The 14,558-nt window shown below is 39.3% G+C and overlaps 1 protein-coding gene across 2 annotated transcripts in view; it reads left to right on the top strand.

Annotated features, from left to right (window-relative positions):
* NR3C1 (nuclear receptor subfamily 3, group C, member 1 (glucocorticoid receptor)) overlaps positions 1–14,558 on the top strand; it is a 100,738-nt gene that overhangs the window by 71,112 nt on the left and 15,068 nt on the right. For both annotated transcript variants that reach the window (XM_005881104.2, XM_005881103.2), the window contains exons 3-5: positions 5,448–5,564; positions 9,323–9,601; positions 11,048–11,192. In XM_005881104.2, the coding sequence (XP_005881166.1) occupies positions 5,448–5,564; positions 9,323–9,601; positions 11,048–11,192 (541 nt within the window). The remainder of the gene's footprint in view (positions 1–5,447; positions 5,565–9,322; positions 9,602–11,047; positions 11,193–14,558) is intronic.

Here is a 14,558-nt window from a genome sequence, read left to right as displayed (position 1 = left end):
ATTTAGGTCTTTGCCCATTTTTTGATTGGATTATTTTCCTTTTGTTAAGTTGTATAAGTTCCCTGTAAATTTTGGAGATTAAACCCTTATCAGAGATAACACTGGCAAATATGTTCTCCCATGCAGTAGACTCTCTTGTTGTTTTGTTGTGGTTCTATTAATTTTTAAAGAAATAATATTTTATTCATTCACATTATGAGAAGGATTATTTGGCTAGAGTTGTGTTTGCATCCTTAGGAACTGGATGAGTCAGTTTCTTTTCTTTGGACTACTTTTTAATACATTAGCCAACTATAGAATTGCTCGTTACCCCACTTAGAGCACAGGGGTGCAGGTTTTGACCAGTTCAGTAACTCCCAACTGTTGAGTACACTTGTGAGTAAAGTCCTCCCCTGCTTAGAGCAGTGCCTCTAACAAAGTAGATCTTATTTACAGCAAACCCAAGAGAAGGAAGCTTCTTCTTGTCCTCACTTTACTTTACTCATCACTTTCTTACCTGATGAGTAACCTCCATGATATAAATGCAGTGATAACAGTAATACAGTATTGCTGTGCATAAATAATATCGACAGGTTGATTTCTGAAAGTGAAATTTAGAATGAGACATTGGAGCCTTGAAAAAAATAAGGTATTTAAAAAATAATTTTCTTTCTCCATTTTAACTAAATTATTCTTTAAAACAGGGCTGCAGCCCTAACCGGTTTGGCTCAGTGGATAGAGCATCGGCCTGCGGACTGAAGGGTCCCAGGTTCGATTCCGGTCAAGGGCATGTACCTTGGTTGCGGGCACATCCCCAGTGGGGGTGTGCAGGAGGCAGCTGATCGATGTTTCTAACTCTCTATCCCTCTCCCTTCCTCTCTGTAAAAAATCAACAAAATATATTTAAAAACAAAACAAACAAAAAAAATACTACTGGTCTGGATGGAATCCTTAGCTTGGGCCCACCAGCAAGCCAGGAGCCACTCTGCCTTGCCTAGAGAAGAGTGCAGGCTTCCTGGGGCCAACCACTGAAGCTTCCAGGAGCATGTGGTGATTCTCCAGGTGTGCCCCCTTTAAAAAAAAACAAAACAGGGCTGCAAATTCAAATGCCTGCAGGGACCAAGTATGTCATTCTGGCAAAATAGAATACAACTGGGGGAAGGTGGGCAGTTATTGCCATTAGAATGTAGGAGCATGCCCTATGTAAAAGCATTCAAATGCAATTTAAAAAGAAAAGAAAGAGCTAAATATACTTCTCCAATAAAATACCAAGCTATTTGCTCTTTGGTCTTAATCCCTGCTTTAGAATTAAATTCTTATACTTGTTTTTAGGTAAAATTTAATATTAGCTCTACTGTTTCAAATATTTATCACTTAAGTATTTCAGTTAAATGTGATGTCTAGATTGCATGATTAATAGGGAAAAGCTTAAATGTGGACTGTAAAGTAAATCCTTTCCTTGGATTTTAATGTTCTCCAAGGCCCCTTTCACCTCTACAATTCTTTAATCCTTTGACAACCTCTCTAGACATGATGAAAATGTTTTAAGGCCCAGATACATTTTTGGAGCACTTTTTAAAAACTACGAAGATGTAGCTTGTACGATTTGCATTATACTTAGTACTTCATTTATTACACATGCTACACATGATGAGTTTTACCCTAAATTGGCATATTATAGTAACTGCCCAAACACTTAACTGTTTTTAGGAAATTTGCAGAATTTGCCAAAGTTTTACTTATTCTCCATAAAAACTAGATCAAGAATAGATATTTTGAACTTCTTTATTTGATATTCTGTGTGTCTCTTTTCTGCATACATGGGTAGCTCCATTTCCTTTTTGTATACTAGTTTAGTGATCTTTTTCCCCCCAAGTCCCATTTTTTTATGTTCCCTTTGCACAATAGTACATCTCATCTTTGTTGGTGGGTCATTATGAAGATAGGCATCAGCTACCTGTAATTTACCATGCATGAAGTCCTTGTTTTATATATGTCATACCACCTAATTGACAGCTTTGAACTTTTAGATGCTGTTAGGATTCATAGTTGATGGACTAGGAAACTGAGGCTCAGAGAGTTTAGCTTGCAGAACTCAGATTATAACACAGCTGGCTCTTAACCTCAGTGTCACCCTGGCTCCCTGAGAGGTATATGATAAAAACCTGTCACCTGTCTGTCCATCATCTGCCTAGATTCTGAAAGTTATTACAAGGGCATTGTTTCATAGCTATCATTTATTGAGCCCTTACAGTGTGCTAGGCACTATTGGAAGAACCTTGCAGAAGCCAGCCAGGTAAGTTGCTAATTTTCCAGATTTACGGCTGAGGAAGCAGCTGCTCAGAAAAGTTAATAAACATTACTGAGATCACACAGCTAGAAAGTAGGGCTGCAATTCAGATCAGGGTTTCCTGACACCTTAGCAGTACACTTTCCACTGTACACACTGCTTTTGAGAGCAGGTACAGAGAAGCTCAAGCTGACAGTTCACATTGAAAACTTGGCTACTTCAAATAGAGTATACAAACTGCGGAAAACCTAGGACATACCCTTTGCTGTGGTACCTGTGTCCCATAGCACTTCCAGGGTCTTGTTCATGTCTGTGCATCCCGGTCCTACTTACTAACATTGTTCTTAGATCACTCTGTTTTAAAACTTAAATTATTTTTTTTTTAAAGAACACACAACTTTACTATCCCTCCTGTATTATCTATTGTACAACAGATTACCTCCACAATGAATAGAAGGCATTTACTGTGTCATGCCCTTCCCGCGAGTCAGGGATTGGGGAGCAGCTCTGAGCCAGGTGGTTCTGGGGCAGTTGTGAGGCTACATCACACTGTTGATGGGGCTGCTGTCCTCTGAAGGCTCCTGCCACCCATTAGCGTTGTTTTTGGCAGCAGCTTCAGTTCCCCACTGTGTGGCTCCTCCAGCATGCTGTCAGCTGGCATCCCCCAAATCAAACGATCCACAAGAGAGACTAACCAACATGGAACCAATGTCTTTACAGCTTAATCTCAGATGTGACGTGCTGTCACTTTTGCCATGTTTTTATTGGTTACACAGACCAGTCCTGGCAGAGTATGGGAAGGGACTGCACAGAGACCATTGGGGGCCATCGTGGAGGCTGGCTACCACACCTGCCACAAATAGAAACTAGAGTCACTTGCCAAAAATAGGTTTTAACCACACACAAAAATATGATGCAAACAAAATGTTAAGAAATTTCAGCTGGCTTGAAGGCTTTTCTCCTGATGTCTACTCTCTATTGTATTTATTAGTTAGAATGGGAATTTACCAAGTGGTACAAGACAGGGACTCCAAACTAAGACATCCCTTTGTCTTATCAAAGGGATTGGCAAGGACTGACGTTAGTGGTTCATGTCCAGGCCTTATAAAAGAGTGGCCACTCCTCATTTTATAAATTAGACACAGACTTGCCCAATTGCATACTACTAACCAGATAAGACTAATTTTAACTTAAATACACAATGCCCACTGATCCTCTAGCTCAGATTCTTGCATGTGCTTAAGACATACCTGGGATAAAGAAATCATTATTAGCATCCTATGCACATTCTGATATTTTGGTTGGATACAAATAGAGCATTAGAATTTTTTCTGTTTTTAGCAATGAGTAATTTTTTCAACTGCCTTTTCCAGTAACTGCAGGACAGTGATTTGGCGATATTCTTATGGAGCCAAAATTCTTTATATTATAACTGCTTCAACAATGGATACATCTCTTGTTCCTACTTTTGCTTTAATAGAGGATAGAATTACTGGGTAGAATTATTGGCTTGACACACTTTATGTTCAAGTAAAGCAGCTAGGAAACGTCCACAGCGTGGACAGGATTGAAGCAGCTGGCAGACATTTGGCCTTGGAGAGCAGTTCTGGAGTAGGGCCGTTAGTCAGCTCTGTGGCCTATGCCTCACAAAGAGTTGAACTGGACACAGTTAACCATCTACCAAAACTAATGCTTAAAGAGCACTGTGACTTATCCTATTAGGAAGAAGTAAACACAGTTTATTTTCAGGCAAGTCTTAGGTTGTCCTATGCATAAAGGATCTTTCCCTAAAAATTAGAACTAGGTATAGTCAACCTAGTGAATTGAATTTTTCTCTTCTCTTTGAGTATGATTTATTTTTGAGAAGAGAAATGGCTTGCAGTCTTGTGAAGACCACCCCCTCTAGTGTAAGGTACATGGACTCTTAGTTGTCTCATGTATTTATTTAGATACTAGAGGCCCAGTGCACAAATTCATGCACGGGTGGGGTTCCCTCAGCTCGCTGGCAATTGGGGCCGTCTTGCCCAGTCCCTGTCGGGGCCGGCCAGTCAGGGGTAGGGACCATGGGAGGTTGGCTGTGGGGGTGCACTGACCACCAGGGGGCAGGTCCTGCATTGAACATCTGCCTCCTGGTGGTCAGTGCACATCATAGCGACCGGTTGACCGGTCGTTCGGTTGTAACAGTCGCTTGGGCTTTTATATATATATAGATGCTCATCTTGTGGAGGAGGATCCTTGGTTCTTGCCAGGCCAGCAGATCCTCAGATAGTTTCCTTCACCAACCAGGTTCAAAGAAAATTACAAGATTATGCATGTGGGGTAGGGGGACTTTCAGTCTTTTCCTTTGAAATTTTCCGTGAAAACTTTCACCAGGTGAAAACTGTACTTCTGCCTCTACACATTATTTAATAACTGGGCACCACAAGATTTTAGACAGTAGTGGTATTTAATACTTGGGGGGGGGGGTTAATGGTGAATTCAAACATTCTTATATTCTAAAAGCATGTGAAATAATTAACAAGTCTCTGTAGGATCTGCAGTAGTTTTGTTTGTCAAGTCTGTGTTCACCTAACTAGTTGATGGCAACCTTAACCTTTAAGATTAACTGTTTACCTATAGCTTCCTTTACTATTGGGAGGGGGAGCACATTTTATTTGCATGTGGTAGAATAATGTTACATGAAAGTCATTTCCCTTTGGGACTCTCAGTGTTTTAAAACCAGTTTCCTTTTTCTTTAATCCTCCTTAGCATTAGGTCAGAAGTCATAATAAAATAGTGAGTACAGACATCTCCTGTAACTGTTAAAACAAGAAACTGTTTAAAGCACAATTTATCAAGAAAGAGTTGCCCTTGGTGGGCATTTGTGGGGTATTGCTCTGCTTCTTGATCTGAGAGCTGCTCACATGACGGTGTCCCGTTTATGAGACGTTTACTTTTCTCTCTGAATGCTGCCATACCGTGTTTAATACACTATTCTGAATATGTTGAATAGAATAAAAAAAGACATTTTTAGTTGATCTTTGCAGCGACAATGGAGGCAGGTCCACTGTCCCTTCCTCAGTCAGTGCCTCTGCTCTTTGGCTCCGCTCTGCCTAAAACAGAAACAGACAGAATCATTCCAGAAAGCATCTCCTTTGAGACCTGTGAAATTTTAACAGTGCCTTTATTTTCCCTATAGGACAGCACAATTACCTTTGTGCTGGAAGAAATGATTGTATCATTGATAAAATTCGAAGAAAAAACTGCCCTGCGTGCCGCTATCGAAAATGTCTTCAAGCTGGAATGAACCTGGAAGGTAAGGTCAGACCTGAACGGAACTATCTCTGAATCATATGAAAATTTATGTTACTTTTTAAAATGTAAGTAAAAGGTTGCAATAATTTAGTTATTATGGTATATATGTGCTTGACTGGCACAATTTTATATTATTCAATAAAAGTAGGAATTTTTAAGTGAATATTTCATCATTGCTTAAGTTTATTCACCAGCTCTTATTACTGAAGTCAGTATAGCCAGACTATGTACTGAAAAAAGAAATTATATAATAATGAGAATTACAAAACTTGAGACATTACTTTTGTAGATCTGCAGGGGGGAAAAACTCCTCAAAGTGGCCTTGGATGGGTTTGGTTTGTTGTTTTGCAAGTAAAGAAGAAACCTGAAACTAGGTATAAGTTTGATTTTCAGATTCCTGTTTATGTAACAAGTTATATAATTAACATTGATGTCATCGTTTAAAAATGTTCCTCTGGAAAGTTAGGAATTCTGCTTTGACTGAAATTGCAAGTTCGGTGAAGGTGGTGATGGTGATCTAACAGCCCATGTGCTTACTATTTGTTGTGATAGCAGCATTTCATTCCGCAGTGCTCACCAAGAAGGCAGGCACAAGACAATGAGTCAGTGCCTGTATTCTAGGAATTACCTGTCTAGTTAGGTTCTAGAGTCAAATCACAAAACAGGGTGGCTCACTGCAAACGGAATAGTGTCACCTAATTCCGTCCTGGAAGAAGCAACATTGAATTTTAGGTCTAAAAAAGCTGAGTAGGAATTAGGTGAAAATAATGGCAGAGGACATGATCAGATTTGTATTTTAGAAAAGCCAATCTTATAAAGAGCGATCAACTAAACAAGACATGGTGATATTAGAGGGAGGATGGAAGCCACGTGGTTCTTTTGATAGGAGACTGTTAGAGCTTTCTAGCACGTACTATGCACGTGTTTTTAAATACAAAGATTTATAGATGTGACTACATAGTTCCAGTTTGTCATTTAATAATATAACTATTAGCACATACCATGCAGTTGATAATTTGTAGAAAAACCGAAAGGCTTTTAAATATCGAAGTTCATAGAGTTTTTGCATAGGTGTGGTTTTAGTAAAAAAGCTTCATTTTTGTGTTCAATTATTCCAGTGTATATAAAACCTTTATTTGGAGTAAGTGCCAGAAGTGTCTAGCAGACCATAATAGTCTAGCAGACCATAATACTTAAGAACAATATAATCTTTATAAATATTCTTTTGTTCATTGGAGTGTTTCCCCTAAGCCAGGAAATTTCATGATAACCCCAGAGTAACTTCGCAGAAGCCACTGGCTCACTCAGAGCCCAATTCTCTCCATAAAAGTAACTTAGTACTGCTGCCCCTACCAAAGAATTCTCAAGGTATATTTTAAGGCAGCCTTCTTCCTGGCCTGAAGTGCCTAGCATTTGAAAACAGATAAAGGTTTTTAATGGTGATCCCAAATGTTCTATACTTCATTTTAAGTTGTATTGTAATCTTTCCAAAATACAGCTTTATTTTTAGTGTAGAGAGTCAAGTGGAATTTAAAGGCAAGGAGGCTTATGACATTATTAGATTTCATATCTAATATCTTAAAGCTAACTTCTAAACTAAGATGTCTCTACTTTTATTAACAAAGAAGTGGAGCTATCCCGGACTTGAGAATACTTCCGTAGAGATCACATATTGAACATTAATCTACCATATGCTCCAAGGAGTCAGAAACTTCATATACAGGAAAAATCTTATTAACTAAATTGCTTTAAAATAGTAAGTTCTTAATGTATTCAATTAAGAACTCCTTGCTAAAGTTCTGTGGAAACATCCTAGTGCCCTTTCTTGCTCTAGTCAGTACCCCGCCATTGGATGTGCTCTTTGAGCTTTATTCAGAGGCATCAGTCCTCATTTAGGACTGTAGGTGAATAGTAAGAAATTAAACTAATTATGTGCTGAGTCACAGAAGGTTTTTTAAAATTTAATCTCCCAGCTTGTCATATCCTTTCCTCTTGGTTCTAATGTGGAGTGTGAACACACAGTCTCGGCATTTTAAAGCTAGAGTTCATTGAGGGTGTACAGTCCGATTTCAGTAGGTTGATTTGGGTCGTGCATGTTCTTTCACTTTGTCAACCAAGTACATGCCCTGGTTTTGAGATCTGGGCTTCATTGAGATACTTTTGATTGTTTAGAGGGTTTCCTTATGTCCTTTTTAAAACGCTATCACTCCTCTGTAGACTTGCACTGTCTGAACTCAAAATATGCTAAGGGCAGTTGAGGTACTGACATTCTTATCCTAGCATGTAATGTGTGCCAGGAACTGTCCTAAGCATTTTACACATTTTACCAGACTTAATTCTCCACCACCCTACAAGGTAGGTGCTAATATTCTCCTCATTTTATAGAAGAGGAAACTAAGGCCCAGAAAATAATTTGCACCAATACCTGAGAGTCAGCCATGGTGGCTTCAGACTTGTGCTCTTTACCGCTGCACCGTACTGTGTCTCCAGTATAGTGTGGGAAATAAATGAAAGTTGGCATGATCCTGTTTTGAAATGTTGACTAAAAATTCTGAAGTTTCTCAGTGCCACACTCAGCACAGAGCAAGTAAGAAGTGGGACTATTCTACTCAATGGAAATGGCAGGATTTTTTCTCTAACACCAGACATTGGGATAATAGTTCCTGCCACAAAATCTATCTTCAACAAACTGTCTTTTATGTGTAAAGGTGATTAGCACTTTTCCATTAGCAAAATGTGTTTGCATCTCTGATAACTGAGAAAGGTACATTTCCCTATTCATATAAATGACAGTCCTTACCCTTCCCTGGAGCTCTGCGTACTTTCTCTTCAAGAATCCTATAATTCTGTGCTCACTTCAGCAGCACATATGCTAAAAAATAATAATGTAATTCTTATTTGTCACTAAACAACAAAGAGTAAGACTTCATTTACTCAGAAATCTACAGAATCCGTGCTGTCATTTGATTACACTGTTCCAAACTAAGTCAAAATTACAAGAGAGCTTTAGTTACTTTACATATAATATGAAAATGGATGCTTTAGGATTATAGTCATCAATAGAAATCTCTTATAAAAGGAAAATTACCCACTGGTAATTTATGTGAAGAAATGTAAAGTTTTTCTCTTCATCTCCCTCATGTTTTTAGTTCTAAATAGTATCCATTATTATAGGTTAAAAAAAAAGTGGATTTTTCTGCTCTTAGAACTACTACTGTCTTCAGTGTGTGATCTGCCATGTCATTGTCTCTTGATAAGAAGGGGAGTTTGTGCATGGCTGTAAACAGTATAGCTCTCCTCACTATACAAGTTATTATAATTTAGAGTAACCTTAAGCCAGAGTTTCTAGTTTGGTATTACAAGTTTAGATTCTTTATTTCAATTGATAGTAAAAGAAATTTGCCTTTAACCAATGAAAATTTTGACTTTAAAGTGAAAGTGAGGCAGAAATTAATTTATAAAAGAATCTATGAAGGTGATTTGTTTAGACTGCTTTAATATAGTATTGTAAGACACTTAATGTTGTATAAAATATAACTATAATAAAGAAGTAACTTATTTGTAGCAGAAATTAATATACAAATGGATTTCTCTTGGTCCTTTCTTTTTCCATGTCACTATCATAACTGCTAAAAAAAAACCACCCATTTCTACTCTTTCGTATCTAAATAGTTTGAGAAATTAAAATAACTCTTCAATAAACTTTGCCACCTCCCATCACAACTTATTTCTGTGTGTGTGTTTTTTTAATACTCATAGCTCGAAAAACAAAGAAAAAGATAAAAGGAATTCAGCAGGCCACTACCGGGGTCTCACAGGAAACTTCTGAAAATTCTGCTAACAAGACAATAGTTCCTGCAACATTACCACAACTCACCCCTACCCTGGTGTCACTGCTGGAGGTCATTGAGCCGGAGGTGCTGTATGCAGGATATGATTGTTCTTCCCCAGACTCTGCTTGGCGGATCATGACCACACTCAACATGTTAGGTGGGCGACAGGTGATCGCAGCAGTGAAATGGGCAAAGGCAATACCAGGTAAGGTGCAAACGGTGACACAGCTAAGACACATATTTTGTATTTTCCTTTTTAAAAAAATTATAGTTGCTATTATACACTACTAGAGGCCCGATGCACGAAATTCGTGCAAGAGTAGGCCTTCCTTCCCCTGGCTGCTGACAACGGCTTCCCTCTGGCACCCGGGACCCAGGCTTCTCTCGCAGCCCGGCTTCATCCAGAAGGACATCCGGTCTAATTAGCATATTATGCTTTTATTATTATAGATTGTATGAGTTTCAGGTATACAACATATAGTGATTCTACATTTTTATACTTGATGATATAATCACTATGCTATGCCCAGTAACCGTACAAAGTTGTTAAGATATTATTGACTCTTCCCTGTGCTGTACATTACATCCCCATGACTTATTTTGTAACTGAAAGTGTGTACCTCTTATTCATTTTTTTCATCCATCCCCCTCCTCTCCTATGGCAACTACCGATTTGTTCTGTGAGTCTGTTTCTTAAGCAAAAACATTCTGGATCTTTATCATCATGGTCCCATGTTATCTTGTTCCTCATTCTAGTTATAGGAGAGTCTATAGTAAAAGTTTTACACTGCTCCCTGCTTTTCAGATAGGATGATGTAACATCACAGAGTTAACAGGACTTACTCAGAATTCCTTTTACACTTAAGTAGGAGAAGAAAATGTAAACTATTTCTTAGATTTCAGTTTGTTTTCCTTCATTGTATCACTTTTAAAAATCTGGTTATTTGTAAAATTGGTAAAAATTAGACATGGTAACACTGTCAAAATGGACTAAAGTAGAATATTTTAAGGCTCCCTGACTTTACAGCTAGAGGGGAATTGACAAGCTCTGTTCACACAGCCAGAGACAGGGAAGACTGAAGTGACTGACCTTTTCTCATCCCTACACTGTCAGAGGAAAGAGGTAGAAAGCCATCAGTTGGACATTCTTAGTGCTGCTATAGAGGTGGAAGAGGCTCCCACCACCGCCGCTGTGCTCACCAGCTGTGAGCCTGGCTCAGGGCTTCTGGGATTGGGCCTAAGCCGTCAGTCAGACATCCCCCGAGGGCTCCTGGACTGTGAGAGGCACAGGCTGGGCTGAGGGACTGCCCCCCCCCCAGTGCACAAATTTCATGCACCGGGCCTCTAGTTAAGTTTATATTTACTTAAGTAGGCAAAAGGTGAGTTTATATTTACTTAAGTAGGCAAGAGGTGACAAAAACTGGCTGCTCTGAAGGTTTTGAACATTGAATGCTATTACAAAGCACTGAGGGCTTTGATCTTCACATGTCACCAAGGGAGACTGAGCAGCTGGGTGCTTGCTACATGTCACTGTCTGTTAGAGGTCCCCCAACAAGACTAGTTCATACCTGGTCTTTAGCAGTTTCCATAGAGATGATCTTTGCTTTGGCAACTATAGCTTTTCCTCACACCTTTATTTCTCTTAACTCAGGATTCAGGAACTTACACCTGGATGACCAAATGACCCTACTGCAATATTCATGGATGTTCCTCATGGCATTTGCCCTGGGCTGGAGATCATACAGACAATCAAATGCAAACATGCTGTGTTTTGCTCCTGATTTGGTTATTAACGAGTAAGTCACTTGTGAGTCATTTTCCCTGTATTCATAGGATATTATCACCAGCTGATGTTTTCCTGATGGACTGTCAATGCTACCAGGTATCATGGAACTGGGAAAACCTGAAATAGAATTGTTTATCAAGGCTAAGGCAAGCCAAGTATAACAGAGCGAATGTACAAGTGGCATTGTTACTGTCCCAGGATATTTCTTAAACAGGGAGCATCTCTGGGTTTCAAAGTCTATAGCAAATAAAAAGGAATCCTGCGGCGCATTGTTTAACCAGTTAACTGCCACGCGTCCAAAAAGGAAACCATCCCCACATGCCAAGATATTTTGAATTTAATTTAAAAAAAAATTTGCAATGAATATTATACAAATAAATACATTACTCACAATTTGGGTGTTCTTGAATATTTTCAGCTGAAAATTCTCACGAAAAATGATTTTAAAGTTGGTCAGGGTTGCAACTTAGGGAAAACATTTTTTTTTATAGATACACATGGTGTGTAGGGAAGGTCTGCCGCTTGCGTCTACAGACGTTTATGGCATACAATGGGTTAATGACATCACCCTATTCCAGTCAGAAAAAGCACAATACAGTTCATGTTGCTCGCAGGGACAGGTGAGGCATCCCAGCTGAGGAGTGGGAAGCACAGATCCAGAGAGAACAGTTAGCTCCTCGCATGGCAAGGCTCACCACATTTATTACTTGAAAAGAACATGGGAACAAAAGTTTTTTGTTCTGTTTTTTTTTTTTTTTTTAATTGGGAGAGAACCAGCCACGCTTTAAGATTTCATAAATCAGCTATTCTCTGGCCTCCTGTGCCTGTGCTCTCTGTGAAGTGTTTCAGACATCCGTTCCCCCTTAACTCATTGCAGGAGTTTCCTAACTAGCTTTCTGCCTCCCACCTGTCCACCATCACGCTGGCTAATTTGCTCTTCCTTAAGCACAGTGTGCTCACATCTCGTGTATCCCCAACGCACAGTGTCTCCTCACCCGCCACCCAGGACACTCAGTGTGGTTTCCGTCTTTCCAGACCTGGCCTCTCTCCTTCTCCTTCACATACTCATCATTCCCACTCAAGATGATACATTTTACAAACACACCAGCTTATCTCCTTTATTCAAACCCACACCTATGGAGTAAATGAAGGGGGTTTATATGAAAAAAAGCTGGATATTTCTTTAATTGTGAGTTCTGAGTTCTTAGTATTGACAAGGGTTCAAAAAATATTGAATTCTTAAACCACATTATTGGAATAATAGTGCCATTGCTTGTGAGTCAAGCATCGTCAGCAGTTTGTGTTCAAAACTGGATGCCATATTAAAAATAACAGTAACAATTTTAAACATGTCCAGAGTAGCAAGGAGTTTGGAAATTAATATTTGTTGATGAAAGGAGATATTTGGAGAAAAGGAGACTTGAAAGCAGTGAGGATAGCCTGAAGAGATATTCTGTGAAGATAATGAAAACACATTGTTTTATCTCTTGGGGGTGCCAGGCACAAAAATAACGGGTAGAAGTTATAGAAAAGCATCTTTGAGCTGAGTGTTAAATGCCTTATGATGTAGTAAGCTCGCATTACTCTAAGTGTTTTAGTGGAGACTGGATGATACCAGCTCCAGATACTGTAAAGGAAATTCTTGGACCTTGTACAGGAAGCTGCAGGTAGTAGGGTGGTTCTAGATTCAGGACACACGAGGTCATTGCAAGACTATGTATCTGGCATGATAAATAGGAACTACCTACGCAGAGAGTTCAAGTTTTCCCTCTGTTAGGCCAGCTGCATACAGAGTTAGTCTAAAAAAACCTGGTTGAGCTATTGAATTAAATGTGGTGCTGTTTCTCTATTGGTGACACTTACCTTCTAGCACAGTATTCACTCTGTGTTACACGAGTATTGACCAAATGCCTGACTCTGTGTTACACACAGCGAATACAACAGATGATGCCCCTGTTAACATCTGATGGGGGAAACCACATGACCCAACTTATTTTGGAGAGCCATGGTATAATATGTGATGGAGGGGAGGAGGGGGAGTACGTGCTTCATTAGCATGGAGGACCTCGCTAAATAGCTGAGCAGGAAACAGAACAAACTGTTTGAAAGGGAGGGCATTCCAGGTAGAAGAAATGATTGCAAAGGCTGGAAACAACTTTGGTATATGTGAGGAATTTAGAGAAAGTCACTGAGGATATTGTGTGAGTTTAGGGAAGTGGGTGGGGACCAAAGGGAGAATTTTTTATGTCATTAAATAGAGTTTAGATTTTATTCTAGGAGCAAAACGCCTGTGGAATATTTCAAAAAGAGGATAGGTAACATGATGTAGAGATTGATTAAAGGGGAACAACAAATACTCATCACACCCCATATGTGTTGCCTGGTGCTAGAGCAGAGAACATGACCAACAAAGCTCCTCACCTTTACTGCGTGCACTGTAGTTGGGGAGACACAGATAACCACCAAATAAATAAAATTTCAGATTATGATAGAGTTTTTACTAGAGAGATGTCTATTTCAGATAGGGTGGCTCATGGCTTTGGGAGGTGTCATTTGAACTAAGACCTGAAGGAAAAGGACCAAGCCTCACAGTGAGAAGCAAGAGGCATGTGAAACATATATGCTCACTCTGTATTCCAAGGAAGAGCCATATCCCTGTCACCTACTGACAGGCACTGCCATGTGCTTGGCCAGACCAGATCTCCATACAGACACACTCTCAAGGTGCCTGTGTCAGAGAGGAAGTCACCTTCACTGTTGCCAAAAAGAGAACCATTCAAACCACTGCGTAACAATCACCACATAACCTGATTGTGCCACTTACATTCTTTACACGAAGTAGGTATTACAGAAATGTTTTTCTCTGTGTCCAGCTCTGTTGGAGGGTACATGGCTTATCCGAACAATAGCTTTGAAGAGGCCATTCTGATTTCACATTCTCTTTTTGTTTTGAAGTGGGAAGGCTTCTTCCCCCTTTTTCTTGAGCTCACTGTGTTTCCCCACTACTCTGGTGTCTGGGGTAGGCAGATTTGGGGGTCAGAAAGTATACATTCAAGTTCGGACCATCTGTGTAGCTTGTAAAAGTTTATCATCATTGTCCTTAGGTCAGAAAGTTGTAGAAAATACTATTTTTTAGCAGCCAACTAGAATTATTTTTTTACTCTACTACGCTGTAACTGTCGATTACAACATAATGGAAGCTAAATGAGAAAAAGATACCTCACAGAAAAGGAAAGCTTAATTCCTATTGGAGCATTGCGAAGATGCCTCTTTACTAAAAGCAGATTTTAAATTTGAAGCATCATAGAGCTCCTGTCATCACTTTGGCAGTATGCCATTCATGTCTGATTTATTTTATCATATAAAGAAATAAATA

Source organism: Myotis brandtii, unplaced genomic scaffold, assembly GCF_000412655.1.
Source record: "Myotis brandtii unplaced genomic scaffold, ASM41265v1 scaffold668, whole genome shotgun sequence".
NCBI classification, from domain to species: domain Eukaryota; kingdom Metazoa; phylum Chordata; class Mammalia; order Chiroptera; family Vespertilionidae; genus Myotis; species Myotis brandtii.
This window is presented reverse-complemented; position numbering and strand designations above follow the sequence as displayed.